Source organism: Salvia hispanica, chromosome 1 (genome assembly GCF_029641045.1).
Source record: "Salvia hispanica isolate PSC_SH4W2 chromosome 1, Shi_PSC_v1, whole genome shotgun sequence".
In the NCBI taxonomy this organism is placed as follows: Eukaryota; Viridiplantae; Streptophyta; class Magnoliopsida; order Lamiales; family Lamiaceae; genus Salvia; species Salvia hispanica.
In genome coordinates, this window is record NC_142692.1 from 67,715,780 (window position 1) to 67,735,028 (window position 19,249).

Sequence of the window (19,249 nt, forward strand, 5' to 3'; positions counted from 1 at the left end):
GTTATCGTATCGAAAACTTACGATACGGTATCGTATCGTATCGTATCAAAAATTACGATATATCGAAAATTCGATAATTTTTCGATATTTTTCAATACGATACGAGCGATATATCATTTTTTCGGTATTTTTCCCTAGCCCTAGTTAACATGGGATGAAATTTGATAATCTCTTGAGGCCATGTTTGGTAATCTAAATTAGCTATCATTTAAAACCAAGATATCTTATCCAGATAGGATTAGTTATCTCTCTCCCTCCCATTTTAAACTTTGAAACTTTCGAGAGCAGAAGAGTTGAATTCGACACAATGCTAGCTTGCCCAATCAGAGCAATGGGAGTGGAGAAGGAGCTGCTGAAGCCAGGCAACGGTCCCAAGCCACTTCCCGGTCAAAACGTCACCGTTCACTGCACCGGATTCGGCAAAAATCGAGATCTCACCAAAAAGTTTTGGAGGTAAATCTGAACACTTTTCCGCCTTTCCTTCTCCGATTCGCGTAGAATTGGTGTTGATTTAATCTCTGTGGTGCAGCACCAAGGATCCGGGTGAGAAGCCTTTCACTTTCCAGATCGGCCGAGGTCAAGTTATTAAGGGTAATGTTGCTGCAAATTCGTGATTTTTGTTTCGTGTTTTGTTATCTGAAATGTTTGATTAGAGTTGGAAATGCAGTTGATGTTTCGCAGATTGATTTTGGGGCTTAGGTTTTTGGCATCTGTATTTTTCAATTGAAATTAGTTGTATATAGGTTTGAGTTGTGTGTGTTAATTTGCTGTGTTTTGCAGATTGATTTTGGGAGTTTGATTTTTTGGAATCTGTATTGCAGTGTTGATGCTAGTTTGATGTGAAGACAGTTGTTAGTTTTGCAGTGTTGATGTTAGTTTCAATTGAAGTTAGTTGTTTGTTTTGCAATGTGATCATGTTATTTTCAATTGAATTTAGTTGTTTGTTTTGCAATGTGATCATGTTATTTTCAATTGAATTTAGTTGTTGGTTTTGCAATGTGATCATGTTAGTTTCAGTTGAAGATAATTATCAGTTTTGATTTTAGTTAGGTAAAGATGATGCCAATATAGAAACATATGAATCAGCAGATGTATGGAAAAGGAAAATTGGCTGCAGATTAAGCATGTTCAGTCTAATATTCCAAAATATTGTATTCATGTACTTCTATGTTACTGATGCCATCATGTGAATGCAAATTTGGGTGGTGATCTTTGCAAAGTAAACACAATTGAATTAGAGGGACCGGGATAACATTCGGTCTTTGAAGGAACCAACTTTAACTAGGTGTCTTTCTGTGGATCTTTGTGACATAAAAACAGACATGGTTGTGTAGTTAATTGCATAACACAATGGTTTCACTATTGCATTATGCAAAATAGCTCCTAAATCGGGATGTTCCATGGGTTGCAGGCTGGGACGAAGGAGTGTCGGGAATGCAAGTGGGAGAAGTCGCTCGACTGAAGGTACTATGCAAATCTTTTTCTGTTTCCGTATTGTCCAGATCTTTCTAGCAACCACACACGATCGTAACATTGATGTTTTTCTTTGAATCATGTCTAGTGCACTCCGGATTACGCCTATGGGTCGAACGGCTTTATATCATGGGGAATTCAGCCCAACTCGGATCTAGTTTTTGATGTTGAATTGTTAAGCGTTGAGTAAACCAGCAGCAGCTTGTTGACATGAAGTGTTAGTTTGATGCTTTTGCATTATGAATTCTAGTCTTATTTCTACTTGTATAAACTGATGAAAACTTTCTTATTAATATGAGTAATAATAATGGATTACATCCAATTCAAACCATGCAAAAACGATTGTATATCACATCAAGTCATAAACCAATAAAATGAAACAAGAGTAGTGAAAACGGATCATGCTTACATAAGGTATGCAGCATAATATTTCTCATTAAATCTCATTGCGAAACAAAGGGGGAAAATGAGGTTCCAATCTAGCTACCCAGTTTCACTCTTTTTGCACCAACAACCTCCGTGACACAACCCATCCTTTTCCGAGACGACAACACATTGACATCGTGCGAATAGGTACAACTATCCCCGTTCCTGCAACCCTTTGGTGTATTAAAAAACATGCATGGTTTTACTATTCTTGATTTCAACACATCTCTAGATTTCGTGAATTCTTGCGCCCGATTGGACATAATACCACAAGATTGTGTCGGGACACCTCCTCCGCTGCCTCCGTGCTGCTGGATGAGGCTCTTATAATAGCTCATGTCCTTCGCCACGCCATTACAGTGCGCTGAGCTCACATCAGCCACAGGTGGGGTACAAGCTGTAGGGACGAAGCCAGTTCTAAGATGCGGTGGAGCTGCTCTAGTCATTTCATAAGGTACATTGAGCTCGGGCACGGATGCTCCTCCATTTGTGGAAATAGTCGAGTCTGATGAATGTGGTGGCTTCATATTTGGAACGTGCTGCATGCCAAAGCTGGTGGCGAGCAATTGTTGAAGCGATTTCGGGTTGCTGAGGATTCTCACGAGCAATTCGCAATCAATTAGGTTCATTTGATCTTTGTTTGAACTGAGAGCTGCCAATGCAGCTTGAGCAATATTGGGCTGCATTGAGTTTCCCTGCTGTCGGATCATCGGGCCACTATCTGCTGCGTGGGAGACGGATGGTGCAAGTTCAACATCATCCTCTTCAATAGGTGTCATACGAATCAAGGGAGTGCTGCGATCATCAACAATTGATCCGGGCGCATTCACTGGCAGACGAGGACTAGACCAAGATAACAAACATGGTTACTTACTTAAACCTCAAATAGAAACAGATAAAACACCATACATTCTAACATGAGGAAGCATCTTACTTGGGAGGAACGGCTGATGGGCGAGGATACGTTGCTTCGAGCACTCTCCTCTCGCGTTGGTTCTGAAACTCGACCTCTGTGCTCTCTTCCCCAGAGACCACTTTCCACTCCCTATTCACTTCAAACTGCAACACCACAAGAGATGCAGTGATCAGACATTCATCCAAGTTCAAGCCCATGTATATATAGATCAAGTTCATTAGTTTTTCTTCTCATTCAACACACATGAGATTATATATTGACTTACTCTAGGAGGGCATTTCCATTTGGTGAAGGATTTTTGATAAAACTTGAGAATTTTAGGCTTCATATATTCAAAGCCAGGTGGCACACTCTCACTAGCCATATTGCACATTCCTACTTCTGAAGGTGGTTTTGCAGATGAAAACAGCCTCACCTATTATTATTCAGATTCAACTTATTAGCTAATGCCAAACAAGAATTTGAGAATTAAAAGTATGCAAACTACTAATAAATGAAGTGAACAAGAATTATGGCAAAAAGATACAATTTTCACTCAAGAACTCTAACTCTGTGATTACTCCATGTATATTGTATTGCAATAATTGTCAAGAATTCAATGATTTTCCTCTCAGATTTCACCAAATTTTGTTCTTAATTTTGGAAATCAACTCAACGAAATCTCAATAAACTCTCTTTAATGTTTTATCTTTATGCATATCTCGTTCTATTTTACCATATCTTCATCAATTTCAAATCTTTAAACATACAAAAAGAAAAATAACATCGAATCGTAATAATTGTTCATTTGCGTCTTCTTCAATCGTAAAATCAAAATTAATCCGCCATCGATTACTGAAACACAGATCGCGAAGGAGATGAAGATCCCGATGAATCTTTACAAATCAATATAAATTCCCATTGATTAAATCGTTCGAGATTGAAAAATCAAATAATTATCCACCGATTAAATCGTTCGAGATCGATGTTAGTGTGTAAATCAAGTAATTTAAAATATGGTTTAACCGATTTCCAGAGATCGACATCGATGAATATTCATAATTTTCAATCGGCAAATTGAATTAAAAGTAACAAAAACGGATCGAATTCGTCACAGTTCGTCAGATCCAATCGCTTTTCGATCGATCAACAAAATTCACAACAAGTTTTCGCAGAGATAAATTAGAGATCTTCGTTTACCTGACAAAGATTAACTTCTGAAGCCCAAGTAATCCTTTTAGATTTCTTCGATTCCCCCATATTCACAAAACAAATTGTTCGATTGTATTGAATTCACAAATAAACAGATTTATCTTATAAATTCAATCAGCTTTTTAGCAGTAAAATCGGCAGAATTCCGGTGACGCAAGAGATCTTCAGAGAAAAACGATGAAAAAGAAACCCTAGAATTTTCGCGGTCTTGGTAGAAATTGATGGGCGATTTCAGTCAAGCGGTGTGGTTTATATAGAGAGAGGAGAGAGAAATTCCTTTTCCAATTCGGCGTCTGTTTCGGAGTAGGCCGTTGTTGAATTTGATGTGTATCTTTTATCTTTTCTAAATCATTTTATTTTTATAATCTACTACACTAAACTTCTTTATTAGGTTAAGTTTACCATAATTAACTGTGTTTGATTTTTGAAAAAAACAAATAGAGATATAGGGGATCTTAATCATTATTAGGTTCACAATTGGAGCAGTTGATTATTTTTTTTTTCATCTAATTAAATATCCTCCCCCGTCTCATTAAATATGAAACTTTGTTTTTCACACATGTTTCAAAAAAATGATAATAAAATATTGAAATAAAAAAAAATAAAGTAAAAATGAGAATATTATAAGAGGGGCTCTTCTCTATATTATCCTCTCTATTACTTTATTTTTTCACCACTGTAGTTATTTATTATTATTTTTTCAAAACAAGTGCGTAAAAAGCAAACGTTGCATATTTAATGAGACAGTTTGAAGTGTGGTTTGTTGGAAAATATGATTTTTAAGAACAATATTTTTAAAAATATAATTGCAAATAAGTTATTTATTATGTTTTGTTAGGATTTCAAATTTAATCAATATAATTGCAAATAAATTATGGAGTATGTATTATGTTGCGTTAGGATTTCAAATTTACAATGATTAAGGAAGGTTTTATGATTAAATTATTAATTGAAAAATACTACTAATAATAATTATAGTATAAATTCGCTTACGTAAGTTATTAATTAATTAATAATAATAATCATAATAAATTAATAATAAATTAAAGTTATGCATTTAAAAAAATTAATAATGGAGTGTTAAATAATGAAAAATATCTACATAGAATCATGTAAAGAGTACTGTATTTGTTTCCGTATTTACTTTCCATATCAAACAAAGAGGCCAATTTTTGTACTTAGTTTTCTTGTAATGGGTTTATTTTAATAATGGTTAATTAATTAGTATAATATCTGAAATTGTTTTGTGGTAATTGTTTATTGAAATTACTCGAGAATATGAGTGGGCTTGATATCTTAAATCTTAATATTGTGAAAACTGATAAGGGTGTAATTAATTGATAACTAGTATTCACAACCATTTACTACTATTTGTTAACGTGCTTCTAATTAATATATGCAAATTTATTGTCTGAATTTATTAATTAATAAATTAATTAATGCCAACTCAAGAGGCTGGATTAGTGTGATACATGTGCATAATAAGAAGAGGCTGGATTAGTGTGATGCATGCGAATTAAAGAAAAATCATGTACTAAAACTTTTGTCCCCACTAAATTTAAAATAGAACGTTTTTATATAACAAAAATTAACGGATAGTGGTATTATATGATAATAAATTTTAATATTCCTAACTTTAATTTTTATAATGAAATGATTGTGTTAGTAGGGATTCTTATTTCTCTCCAATTAATTAGTCAAGGCTTTGATCAGAATGAGCATTAATCCTTTCAGGAAAATAGAGAAAAATCTTAATTTATATTTTATAACTTCTTAATTTAATATACTATTCCAATGCAAATCTAGTTCTGGAGATTCCATTTTCAAACTGGCAAAACTTAAGTAGAAAGCTAGCTCTTTAAAAAAAAAAAAATTAATTAAATATAAGTAGAAAGCTTTATTAGCAATACATAGATTGTACATAAAGATGAATAAATGCTAATCCATCAAAAAAAACAATTGGTGTGGAATAAATATCATGGATCAGTCACAAAAACACAACAAACAACTGGCAGATCCAAGAAACGAAACTCGTGAAGTTGACCACACAGTCAAGAAGGCTGTCATTGATGTCGGAAGGAAGAAGCAGCCGCACAATGGAATTGTCAGCAGCTCCAAAAACCAAATTTAACGAAATTTTTGGGCCTATAAGCCAACAGTGGGATCGGTCAACTCTCTCGACCCTATTGGATCATTCTATCAACAAAACTCAAAGGCAAAAAAAAAAAAAAAAAAAAAAAAAAAAAAAAAAAAACACAAAATGCACATACTTAATTGATAGATATATTGTTCATGAAATAGAATTCCTCCATCTCCTAGGAGCTGTCTTCCTTGGGACATCGGCGGCGGGCAGATGCTGCCCGCCGTCGCTATGTTCATGAGCCTTAGCAAGCTTGCTGAGCTTCTTCCAGCCAGCAGTCCACGGGGACGCTTGCTTGGGCTTCGTCAGCTTGTCGAACTGCTTCTGCAGCGTCTCCATGTCGTTTTGTAGCTCCAAGTACTTCGCCTTAACGCTGTCGAGCTCGAACTTTAGAGTGTTGATGTCCTTCTTCGCCGCGGCCCAACCCTCCTGAAAAGACTGCGGAGTCCCCTCCAGCAGTGTTTTCCGGTTGGGTATGAGCGGCTGATAGTGGGACTCGCCGCCTCCCTCTTTGAGGCTGCTCCCGGCGATGGCGTTGCTGATCTTCACTTGCTCCGAGAAGAGCACCTGCACCACCACCCGCAGCGGGAGCCTCTCGTTCTGGGCCGCGTGCATGCACGCGTCTATCGACAGTTTTTGGCAGTCCATCACGCGACACAGCCTCTTCCGCTCGTGCTCCGTTAGAGTCGGATGCGCCTGCCAAACATATACAGAGTCTTGTATAAGATTGTCTTGCACATGAAACAATATAATTTGTCACCTGTCTTTCTTTAGCCAAATTATGATTTTTGCATACTATAAAAATTCCGCGCGTAAATCGCTATATTTTGAATTGATTCCGATCAAAAGTAACACCACTAAATTGACGCAGACATGGTCTGATAGTCGTACGAATTTTGACTATCTCAAATTTCCATGTCAGCGCCAATTTGGATTAAACTCGTCCTAGTAAAAAAATTGAAATCAATTAAAAGCGCGCGAATCTACCATAAATGACCTTTTTCCCCGTGACACGCAAAAATCAGAATTTAGTCAAAGTTTATGATCGATACCTTAAGATAGGAGTCGATGGCCCGGTACAACCCATCGTCGCAGCTCCGGGCAGATTCGGGCAACGCCTCGGCCAAAACCTGAAACTTCGTCAACGACAAGTTCCGATCCCTCGACACCTCCGTGAGGTATCCGTCTACCAGCCGTGCCACCCTAATCTTCGCATTCGGGTTTGCACCCCTCGCGGCCCCGTCGTACATTTTCGTGTCGGAAAACGACTGCCGCCCGGGGCTGCACCCCTCCGACTGCTCCTGCACTAGAAAATGCTCGAGAAGCCTCTGAACCAAATCCACATCATACATGGTCTCACTCTTGTTATAAGCCGGTATGAGAAGATCCGCCAGCGTCGCCTGCTCGAACTGCATCCCGACGCGCTTCTCGAGCTCCGTCACCAGCGCCGGTGCCACCTTCAGCATGTTCGCCATCCGCAGCAGCCGCAGAAGGAAGCTGCACGACACGCTGTCCTTCTGCGGCGGCACGATGCTGATCAGGCTCTCCACGATCATCCTCTGGTCCTTCGCCTGGACCGCGGCCGGCGCGCTGTCGTCCTTCGCGCCGGCCACGATCATGTGCAGGCCCCCTTTCCAGGAGCTGGAAAGGGGGCCTGCACCGCCGCCGCCGCTGTCGCTGCTGAAAGTACTGTTGCTCCCGTCGTCAAGGGGGGAGTCACGAGCGAAGCCAGGGAGCCATTTCGTGGCGTAGTGCACGATGGCCGCCCCGACCAGCTCGTGGCGCATCCCCTTGACTTTGATGGCGGTGACGACTCGGACGAAGTGGTCGATCCGCAGGATCGACACGTCCTCAAACCACCAGTCAGGGGGGACAGGGCTCCCCCTGCTGGGGCTGGAGTCCTTTAACTCATTCCATTTGGGGCTCGACACGGAGGAGCGATGCTGCTTCCCCGTGTACTGCCACCGGATGCCCTTCGGATTGGCGCACGCCTTCCAAGCGATCGACTCGCTACACCTCCGGACTATCTGAAGATTCTCCGCCCACGGCGAGAGCTTCTCGGAATTCTTCAGCACCAGGATGGAGTCTCGCCAAGACGAGAGGACGACGTAGCTGAGGAAGGCTTCCGTTTTGAAGATCAGGTTGCCTTCCTCCAAATCCTCCGTCATCTCGAGATACTCGGCCGCGCATCTCAGCCCAGAGATGTTTGCAGCGTTTAGATCGACCGCGATCCCGTAACAGAATTTTGCAGCCAGTTCGAAAGCCTCCGGGCCGCCCGGGAGATCATCTAGGCTAATTCGGTTCGCCTCCGTCTCGCGGGGTGATTCGTATATCACTCTGTTCATTTTCCCGCTCCGCGAGAGGAGCGGGTACTGCACACATAGAAGCAAGGAGGGGCTTAATTTAGTCGTTGTGCAAAATCCCTTATCATCGCAACAAAACATAGGAAATTCAAAATTAAATAAACATAAATTTCTGCATCCGCCGCTGCTAATAATAGTCTATATAACTACAGCTAATTATATGTACATTGTTGTTATAATTGGCTACCTTGTGTAAATGGAAGCTAATGTCTCCAATTTGGACTAATAGATCACTAGGAATGTCTGTTGCGACATACCTATTTGAAAAAAAAATGAGAAACTATTATTGATCCTCTTTATATATAAAAAAATAAAGCGAAGTCTAGTGATACGTACCAAGACTGGCCTCGTTGCTCGAACCCATCGGTTCTGACGCCGGGTTTTGCAGTCGGAAGGACTCCATTGCCGTAGACGTCCCGCCCGGATTCAGCCTCCGAATCCCACATCGCGGCGACGATGGAGCAGAGTAAAGCTAGAGAGAGAATAATACAGAAAGAGAGACACTAACTAGAGATGAAGAAGTGGTGAGAGAGACGAAGATGAAGATGAAGACGAAGAATTTCACATGGTGAGATAACGAGGAATTATCACTAGTTGTCGGCTCACACTGATTTCAAGGCCTCTCCCAACAGGCTGTGAAGGAATGGGCAGACTCACAATCTTGTTTGGTTGTAATATTCTAAAATGCCTTTTCCTTAACCATCAAACTCAGATGCTATTTCTCAATTTAGCAACTCTTTCTCTCTCTATATCTACATGACTTATCACTATCCAAGATGATGTGCTGATGAACAGATGAAAGGATTTTAACAAGATAGATACTGCTGAAAGATGTTGTGCAATGGTTTTCATATCTATGGCTGTGATTGGAGGATAGGACTGCCTATTAGAGTTGTCTTTTTCATCGGACCGCCGGTTTTGATTTTCGAACCGTAACCGGTTTAACCAGAATTGACATATCGGCTCTACTGGTCCGGTTTCAATTTCAAAATATTTTGAACAGTAAACCGATGGTTTAGTTTTAGACTAAAAACCATTGGTTCATTGTTCAAAAAACTAATTTTATTCTAACTATTTACACCAAATTTAAATTTTAGACGTAAATTTTTTGCAATAGCATCAAATACGGTGTTGTTCTATAGAAAATTTAAAAAATGGATTTGGATTTAATGTATAGGTGGAGAAAGTTTTCTACCTAATGCTTAGAATATGTGGTATGATTGTGCACTATTGGTGTTGGTAAAGACGAAACAAGAATCTAGCACTAATCTCTAAAGTGTGGTATTTATGTCTCAAATTATTGCAATCTAGGGAGTTACTTCCTCCATCCCAGATAATTTGGGATACTTTGATCCGGTACGGGCTTTAAGAAATCTAATGGAAAGTGAGTTGAAAAAATTAGTAGAATATGTGTCCTACTTTTAAAGTATTAGTTTTATAATAAAATGTGAGTAAGAATGAGTTAGTGGAATTTGAGTCCACTACAAAAATGGTAAAAGTGAAATGAGACAAATTATATGGGACGACCCGAAATGGAATACTGGGTCGAATTATCTGGGACGGAGGGAGTAAAATTATGGTTTAATAGAATTTCCTTTATCACCTTGGAAATAAGAGGTTCTTATGCTTTTAACAATGCATTTGTTGAAGGATAAATATCCTCACTCTGTACCCAAATAATAATCTTATTTTTCAATTTTTTATTCATCTATGAAAATTATTCACCTTCAATACTACTTTAATACATTCACGCTTCTAAGTTCCGTAGTTCTCAAATTGAGATTTTCATATATGTGCTGTTTCACATTGAAAGTATGACATAATAATATCAATTTAAATACTTAGTAATCCATTCATTTGATCATATATTAGTTAGACATGAGATGAAACTTTAGTGAGTATAATTTCTTTAGTCTTCCCTTAATACATACTCCCTCAGCCCCATTAGATATGAAAAATATGTTTTTCGACACAGAATTTTATGTAGTGTTGTTTTGTGAGTTAATGAGAAGAGGCTAAAGTAATAGAGATGAAAAAGTAGAGATGCTATTGTTTCTATTTTAGAAAACATTTCATTTTTAATGTGACAACCCGATATCTTCGGCATTAGATCTAAATTACACTACTACTAGACCAACTCAGAGTAACAAGAAAAAAAGTGTCAATCTTTTGTTACCCCAACATGGGGCCAAGGTCACAAATCTTGCCTCACAATAATTAAAATCTTGATGAATTATACCAAAAATAGGTGGTCTATCATAAGCTAAAAACTGATGGCCTATATAGTTGAGAGGAGGCAATAATTTGGTAAATATAGACCGATTTGACTGCAGATTGTCAATGCTTTTATTATGCAATCCGTGAAATTCTTCAATGAAATTGTCTTTCTAAGACCAAATAAATGAAGACCCAATTTTTTATGGGTAATGATAAACAATCAAATTTTGTATAACCAAAATAAGGTAATATTAATATTTGATGTATTAATTATATATTAAAATCATAAATATAGTAAGTGGATAAGTTAAAAAGACTTATTAGCATTTAACCTCATTTTTATTTTTATATTTAAATTTTCTTTCTATTATTTTTAAATTTTGAATTAAAGTATGCACTAAATAAAATTAATGGTTCCAAAAAATTAAAAAAAATATACATAAATCATAAATATATGACCATAATATTATACACTTTCCATGTACTATATATGTATCCATATATTTTAATAAAATGCATAAATAAACCTATTTTTATACAAATAAACTAATTTTTGGTTGTACAAAATTTGGTCACATAGATTTGTTGATTTTTTATTTATCTTTTTATCTAAATAAATTTGTCGCCATTTGCAACATTAAATCACGAAGGCTCTAGAGATAGAAGGAGACAACAGTAGGTCCTTATAATTGGGATCCTAAGCATTATATCTTTAATGACTTTTGTTTTGTTTACTGACAAAAGTTACATAGTACTTTTTTCATAGTGTAAAGTTGCAATTTTGTATTTGTGTTTTTCCTTTCAAGAAAGCTAAGATGATTAGATGAATAGAGATATATGGTGGAGAAAGATTTTTCATTTTGCAAATATGAAAAAAATTAAAGAGTTTTTCCAGCTATTCGAAGGTTTCCTATCATACACATAGGTTCATTTTAATGTTTTACCCCAATGCCAAAAATATTTTATACTAGTAGTTAAATATGTGACATACTATAATTGAAAAGTAATGGAAAATAGAATTTTTTTTGCTATTGGTATTGATCGAGCCAAGCTAACAAGCAATGGACATTAAAGAGATAAGATGGGCCATGGCAAGCTGTATTAGGGCCACTCCTCAACCTAAACTTTATTCTACTTTTATAAAATCTTTCCATTGTGCAAGTTTGCAAATTAATATTGTAAGATAAGATGTCATATGTTTTACTAATGTAATACTCTCTCCGTCCCAAGTTACTCGAGTCGTATTCCATTTTGGGTTGTCCCAAGTTGCTTGAGTCATTTCTCTTTTTGGCTAAAAACAAAACATTTAATCACACTTACTTTATTTTTTCTTTAACTTTACCCTCTCACATCTCTCGTACTTTATTCTCTCTTCTACTTTATTTAACTCACTAAACACAACTTTTTTGAATCCCGTGCCGAAAAGAAACGCCTCAAGTAACGTGGGACGGAGGGAGTATGAGATAAAACTTGATATGATGTGATTTTTGTTGATGTTTTTGTTACTCCCTTTGTCCTAAAAAGTGTCTCATTTTTCTATTTCCGTCCGTCCCATAAAATTTGTCTCATTTGAGTGCAATTATCATTTGTTTTAAAAGGCTTAATTAGTAGCCGGGAAACATTACAAATGGTAGGGAGTTACTCAAGAGTGCAATTGAATTGAAGCTGAGTAGTACTAAGTCAAGTATGATAAAAAAGATTAACTTAGTTAGATATTTTATATACATATTGCTCATTAAACTAAGCAAGAATACGTTGCCAAATTAAAATTGTCAAGTACAATTGAGATACATTAAATAAGTTCCGAGAATGGATCCTAATCATAACACAAGCCTATAAAAATTGAGATCAAGGTGATGTGATTTTGTGTAAGACGAAAAGATAAAGTCGAGTTGATTTCAATCAATGACTATTATATGATTGATAGTGATAAGATAAGCTGAAATAGCGAAATAAAATTCCTATCACATCGAAAACCATGTAATTTGATAGTAATGACTCAAGCCGTCAAAGGTCAATTTCAAATGAGAGTCTATTGTTGTTGAATATTCCACTAAATTTAATATAGTGACATTAGATGATATCATTCCACATCTAAGGACCCACATCATACTATAATTGTTTCTTTTTATTGAGAAAAATGATCCTCATTAAAATGCAATTATTTATTTCGATTTATGATTGATTTTAACATATTCTAATCGATAATTTGGTGAATGATCCCAAGTCCTTTCATCTTCTATAAAGTACTACACCAATGATTATAATTAATGGATAAGGTGGTATTCGGTTGCCATGACTAATTATCATGAGATTATTCATCTAAGATTAAGTTGTGAAATTACTTTAGTTAGAGGGGGAGATTATGACTAATTATCATGAGATTATCTATCTAGGATTAAGTTGAGAATGTCAATCTTATGAATCAAACATGATACATATTAAATTATGAGATTTAGTCTTGCTAACCGAACATCCCCTAAGATGATTAATTAGCTACAACTACAAGAGCTTGAAATGGAAACCCTAGTCAACATTTCATGTGCCTTTCTCAACTCTTAGACTTATACCGGCATTTCATTTGCACTATTCATGCAGATCAAACTAATTTAGTGGCTGAGATTCGAACCCAAACACCTCACATTATAGACCGTGCAACAATGTGCTCTTTTCCCTTCGCCGCGCTAATGAAAAACACTTCAATTTGCACTATTTATGTGTCTCACATCAATGAGACCGTTGGAATTCAAACTTGACACCGAAAAAAAACATCACCGGTAGATTATGTTTTAAGTCTACACAATTATGATATTATTAATGCTACATCTATCCCGTAGAGGTACTCAAATTGGATCGAAAATCGATTTTTAGGTTTTGTTATAAACCTAATTAATTACTTTTGATCACATAAATCAATAGCGCAAACCACTCACTCACATAAACTGAATCATATCTATCCAACCGAACGACACTTGCAAGACTCGATCTTTGTCTAATCCATCGATACACCACAACAACGTTGTTCTAGTTATTCAAAAAAGAAAAATCAAAGCCTCCCCATCACATGACTCGATTGATCCAAGAAATCATCAAAGGAAACACTGTTTATTTACATAAAAACATTAGATATCAGCAAATCCTATATATTAGCATATCTCAATCAGTTAAAACCACAAAACTGATGAGTGATAAAAGAAAGCAACATGGTTATACCGTCAGAGTTCAGAATGCTGTACAGAGGTTGCTAGTCTTCAAGTTAGAGGAGCACTCCTGCCGGATCTCCCTCGAGGGGCTGCATATCCTGCTACGCTTCGCCTCTGATATCTCGACGCGTGAAATGGCCACAGCTAACATGTCAACCAGATCGCCACTCTCCCCGCCACCGCCTACTTCACTCGAGCTAGAGTCGTCACTGAGATGGTTAGATGATGTTGTCCGTTTTCTCTCCAACTCCTTAGCTCGAATACAAGTTAGTTTCCTTGAAGTCAGCCTCGCGTCAGAATAAGTCTTTAGTATTGGTTCGGTGTAGAAAGATATCCATGGATGTTCTGTGCAAGAAACGAATGTTGATCCAAGCATCAGAAAACAACATACTAAGATAAACACAAGAATTTCGATATGATGTCTGAGATCGAAGTCAAGCCCCCAGGATTTCACTTTATTTTTCGGATGCAACTTACAATGAGAGAACAACTATATATCGGCTATATAGCGAAAACTAATCCTAGTAAAAACATGCATGGAAGCTCACAAAAAAATTAGCTCGTCGTAATGGTAATCATGGACTGATTCACTTCCTTTCAGTTGGTGGATCCAAACGACATTAGTGATGGATAAGAAATTATTTGGAAGCTTTTAGGCTCCCAGAAAAATAAGTTTTTCAGTTTCATTAGAAACAAACAATTTAAAGAAATAAGCCTAGTATGGTTTTTTATTTCCAACGGTGTTGTTCGGTTTTCCAAGAAAAAATAATACGATATAATCTAGGATTGAGTTGTGAGATTATTTTAATCATAGGGGGTAGCTATGACTAATTATCCCATGATTATCCATCTAAGATTGACTTGTGGGATTGAATCTCTTGAACCAAACACACTACAAATTTAATACCGGGATACAATCTTGCAAACTGAATACCCCCAACATGTACCATTTTTATTTCATTTCTCCTCACCTTTCTCTCTCTAATAAATACTCCCTTCGTCCTAAGCTAAACGACACATTTCCTCTTTTGGCAAATACTAACTCTAATTCTCTCAACTTTATTATCTCTCCATTTAACTCACTAAACATAACTTTCTTAATTTTCGTACCAAAATAAAATGCATCACTAGTATATTCACAATTCGAACTCTTAGCTTATAAGCTCATTCATCCATAGGCTTTGACAACTTATAAGCTCTTGACACATTACATCTTAAAAGCTATTGGAGCTTATAGGCTGTCGAGAAAAAAGCTTAGCCAAGTACCCTAAGTTTAAAGAATAGAATAATAGTTCCGGGTGGACACATCGATGAAATGTGTTTTACTATCAGATGTTAAGCTCTATTGCCACACCTCTTGTTTAAGCCTTAAGCTAAACGACACATGTTCAATACTCGGATATTTATATTCGCAAACATACAGATTCAGTGATTCACACAAACAAAAAACAGGCATGTAATTTTTGGAATGGCCTCATCAGATATTTAGCATTCGTGTTTCCCATTGAGATGAAGCACAAGCAAAGGAAAGATAGGTTAGAAAGAGAAACTTACTTAAAACCTCGTTAGCTGTAAACCTTGTTGATGTACTTCTGGTCAACATTTTGGAGAGAAGATCACGAGCAGGTCGCGAAACAGACTCCCAACTACCACCAATAAAATCAAGTTTGTCTTTCTTAATGGCCTCAAACACTGTCTCCAAAGAATCTCCTTGAAATGGAAGAACACCGACTAAAAGTGCGTGAAGAAGAACGCCAGCACTCCATATATCCACTTTCTCCGAGTAATCACCCACCAGAACTTCCGGAGCAACATACGCAGGACTCCCAACAATGCCAGACAGTCTCTGACCTGCAACACAGAGATGAAGAAAAACATACTAAGACGGGATCAAAACATTAGTTAGGCAAACCACATCAAGACTTGAAAAATGAGGTTAATTCTCGTTATCAACGTAAAAAAAGGAAAACTATAGCATTAGAGACATTGCGGGATAGGGCTATGTAGAATTACCGTCTAAGATCCTCACAGCTAATCCAAAGTCAGCAAGCTTCATTTGTCCGGAGGATGTCATGAGAATATTCTCGGGCTTAATGTCCCGGTGAACCACACCCATCTCATGGCAGTACCGCACAGCCAGCATCAACTCCTTAATCACATTAGCAGCTTTTCTTTCAGAATGCATCCCTTCTCTAGACATTTCATCGAGCAAACGACCTCCAGAACACAGTTCCATCACAAGATAAAACGACTCACTATCCTCATACACAGCCTTCAGCGTCACAACCCCCGGATGCCCAGAAAGGTGCTGCATAATCTCCACCTCGCGATGCACAACCTCCTCCCCCTTCCGCAAAGTCTTGCACGCAAACTCCTCCCCAGTCGCCTTGCTCCGACACAACACCACCGATCCAAACTTCCCCTTCCCTATCGTCTTATCCAGCTCGTAATCCTGGGAAATCTTCTTCTTCCTACCCAACCGAGTCACTGCATCAATACAACCAATTTTCCGCTTAAGACCCCTGCCCGGCAACTCCAAGCTTGCAGCCCCGCAAGCCGGGGCAGTAGCAACTCCATTAATAACACTCCTACGCGAATCAATCTTCGACACCACCCCCTCCCTACATTTCTTTTTCCTCCTCGAATAGTCCCCAAGCGACAAATGTGACCACCGATACGCCAACTGTGTCGCCTCTTCAGAATCATCCCGTAGCCCTTCCGAGATCTCAGCTCCCTTCCTCTTCTTCCCCAAACACTCCATACAAGCCTATATCCCCAAACTCTCCCAAGTTATCATAGATAGCCTCTATTTCACCTGAATTATCCTAAAACAGTACTAAATTGTAAAATCATACACTAGATTAGTCCCAAGAACATTCCTTATCACCCACTTTCATCTAATAACATAACAATCCAACCAATAAGACCATAAAAGAATACTAAAATCACACGCTAGATCAGTCCCAGGAATATTCCTTTTCACCCACTTTCATCTAATAACATAACAATCCAACCGATATAAAGATTACAGTCACAAGCGATGTAACAACAGCAACAATTCTTGGTAAAATCCTGCAATTGAAGCCATTATATTCATCAAAAACAGTTCCACAAACCTCAGGCATAAAGCAACATCACAGATTCAGACATTCATACCTTGAAATCTAGAGCAAATCTTGTATTTTTTCCTGCGGCCCATTTGCAGAGAAGGGCCAAGATGTAATCTTTCTCTCTCTTCAAGGAATTCTGGAGTGATCCCACAAAAAAATTAGCGGTGAAAATCTTCAGAGGATAGAAAACGATAATTAATTCGATTTAAAACAGAGGATTAATCAAATTTTGTAGTTGAATTGAATGGAAACCTCGTCGCCGGAAGGGAAAGGGGAAATCGGTGTGGTTGATTGAGAATTGGGACACGCCTTCCCTAATCGACGATTGGATCTTCTACATCACTCGCTTAGTTTGGTGTACGGTTTTCTTGTGTGAAGCATTTAGTTTGTTTTCTTTTCCCTATAACTTCGTATATATAAATAAAATAATAAAATAAACTTTACTTTTTTTAATATAGAAAAACTTATATAAATGGTAATGTCTATTTTCTAGTATCCAAATCAAAAATTAAAACTGCGAGATTGGTTAAGATTAATATAATTTGAACTACAGCATCAATTTATTTTGATCAAATTATATAAATACTTATATAAAGACTTTTTCATATACTTGTCTTCAATCACAAAAAAATGTAAAAAATTATTAATCGCGACGTCGAGTGAAATCCGTCAAAATTCAATTAATTATACTCCATCCGTTTCTTCATAGTTGAGGCAGAACTTTTCGGCACGAAATTTTAGAAATAAATGTTGGGTGTGTTAAATAAATAGATAAAAAAATAATAGAGGGGAAAATGTAGAGAGAATAAAGTATAAAGTGAATAAAGTAGAGAGAATAACGTAAGAGAGAGTGAAGTAAGGAAGAGGAAAAAGTTACTATATAAGGAAACGACTCAACTATGAAGAAACTTCCTGAAATAGTAAAACGATTCAACTATGAAGAAATAGAGGGAGTACTATAGTATATGCATATATATATTTTTGAGCTACATCAAATGCCAAACTACTACTCCCTCCGTCACATGTTACATTTCAGCTCATCATAAACTACTTACACTATTTATAATTTAAGTTAGAATTAATATATTTAATTATTATACTATTAAATTAAGTTAAAAACTCCTTTATTAAGTGATGTATCATTACACTTAAAATTCTAATTTAATTACTCCCTCCGTCCCAAGGTATTAGACCAACTTTCCTTTTTGGGATGTCCCAACATATTAGACTCATTTCCTTTTTTAGCAAAAAACATCTATCTTATTTTATTCTCCACCTATTCTTTCTCTCTTCTTTCCCCTACTTTTTCCTTCTCTCATACTTTACTCTCCACTTTAACTATTTAAATATCAATTCCTTAAATCATGTGCCCAAAAGAAGTGAGTCTAATACTCCAAGACGGAGGAAGTACATTAAAAAATCAATCTCAAATTTACGTCAAAAAATATAAAGTGGATGGAGGGGGTATATCATTAAATCGGTGTACATACCATCTATGAATAACATAGAGATTAGGAGTTTTATTTTGTTTTCTTCTTTTGTTGCGAAAGATGTGGATTGCTTCTTGTAGTACACTAGAGCTAGATCAATTTATTGAATTCATCACCCAAAATAGTCAGGATGGCCGAGTGGTCTAAGGCGCCAGACTCAAGTTCTGGTCCTCTTACGAGGGCGTGGGTTCAAATCCCACTTCTGACATATTTTTTGGTTTTTAGTTATTCTAGTTCTTTGTAGTTTACTAGTAGTAGTATTTTTTTTTCTATTTTTTTTTATTTTTAATTAATATAGTTCTTTGTAGTTTACTAGTAGAAGTATTTTTTTTACTATTAAATTCTAGGAAAAATTATAAAATAGAGTGTTTCTAAAACCTTTATTATAAATATCGCAATTTGTTTTTATCAGTGATTTATTTTTTAATAAGATAAAAATAAGACCTTTTTCAAGCTTTTTTATAAACGTCAAGCAAGCATATCACCTTGGCTTTGAGTTAGTATAATTTATACTCCCTCCGTTTCTCAAAAATAATAACTCTTTCCTTTTTAGTCCGTTCTTAAAAATAGCAACTTTCAAACTTTTCATTTTTAGAAATCTTTACACCCTTATACATCAATTTATTTACCACTTATACTACTACAATTAACAACTTTAAGTGGGCCCCATAACCACTAACATTAATTCCATTACTTTTTTTCTCTCAATCTCTCCTACTT

At 36.8% G+C, this 19,249-nt stretch overlaps 4 protein-coding genes and 1 non-coding gene across 8 annotated transcripts; 2 read left to right on the forward strand and 3 right to left on the reverse strand.

Moving 5' to 3' along the window:
- The first annotated feature begins 242 nt into the window (after positions 1-242).
- Positions 243-1,795, forward strand: LOC125219003 (peptidyl-prolyl cis-trans isomerase FKBP12-like). Its single transcript, XM_048120841.2, has 4 exons — positions 243-453; positions 530-591; positions 1,412-1,464; positions 1,562-1,795. The coding sequence occupies exons 1-4, from the start codon at positions 308-310 to the stop codon at positions 1,661-1,663; spliced, it is 363 nt and encodes a 120-aa protein (XP_047976798.1). The 5' UTR covers positions 243-307; the 3' UTR covers positions 1,664-1,795.
- Positions 1,796-1,859: 64 nt separating this feature from the next.
- Positions 1,860-4,302, reverse strand: LOC125219002 (zinc finger CCCH domain-containing protein 6-like). 2 transcript variants are annotated; one of them, XM_048120839.2, is made up of 4 exons: positions 3,995-4,302; positions 3,081-3,230; positions 2,834-2,958; positions 1,860-2,742 (listed from the first exon to the last, which is right to left on the reverse strand). In XM_048120839.2, the coding sequence occupies exons 1-4, from the start codon at positions 4,052-4,054 to the stop codon at positions 1,953-1,955; spliced, it is 1,125 nt and encodes a 374-aa protein (XP_047976796.2). In that variant the 5' UTR covers positions 4,055-4,302; the 3' UTR covers positions 1,860-1,952. The 2 variants fall into 2 exon arrangements, with proteins under 2 accessions (XP_047976796.2, XP_047976797.2); XM_048120840.2 differs by lacking the exon at positions 3,081-3,230.
- Positions 4,303-6,040: 1,738 nt separating this feature from the next.
- On the reverse strand, positions 6,041-9,341 carry LOC125185503 (root phototropism protein 3-like). Of its 2 annotated transcripts, XM_048082037.2 has the most exons (4): positions 8,846-9,341; positions 8,697-8,766; positions 7,199-8,518; positions 6,041-6,842 (listed from the first exon to the last, which is right to left on the reverse strand). In XM_048082037.2, the coding sequence occupies exons 1-4, from the start codon at positions 8,953-8,955 to the stop codon at positions 6,297-6,299; spliced, it is 2,046 nt and encodes a 681-aa protein (XP_047937994.2). In that variant the 5' UTR covers positions 8,956-9,341; the 3' UTR covers positions 6,041-6,296. The 2 variants fall into 2 exon arrangements, with proteins under 2 accessions (XP_047937994.2, XP_088913207.1); XM_089057081.1 differs by lacking the exon at positions 8,697-8,766.
- A 4,471-nt stretch (positions 9,342-13,812) lies between these two features.
- Positions 13,813-17,417, reverse strand: LOC125223453 (serine/threonine-protein kinase PEPKR2-like). Of its 2 annotated transcripts, none has more exons than XM_048126611.2 (5): positions 17,292-17,417; positions 17,086-17,175; positions 15,943-17,001; positions 15,484-15,780; positions 13,813-14,274 (listed from the first exon to the last, which is right to left on the reverse strand). In XM_048126611.2, exons 3-5 carry the CDS (start codon positions 16,688-16,690, stop codon positions 13,949-13,951), a joined length of 1,371 nt encoding a protein of 456 aa, XP_047982568.2. In that variant the 5' UTR covers positions 16,691-17,001; positions 17,086-17,175; positions 17,292-17,417; the 3' UTR covers positions 13,813-13,948. The 2 variants fall into 2 exon arrangements, with proteins under 2 accessions (XP_047982568.2, XP_088913215.1); XM_089057089.1 differs by having other exon boundaries at positions 17,086-17,211.
- Positions 17,418-18,653: 1,236 nt separating this feature from the next.
- Positions 18,654-18,737, forward strand: TRNAL-CAA (transfer RNA leucine (anticodon CAA)). The gene has a single exon. It is a non-coding gene; the product is annotated as a tRNA-Leu (tRNA).
- The last annotated feature ends 512 nt before the right edge of the window (positions 18,738-19,249 follow it).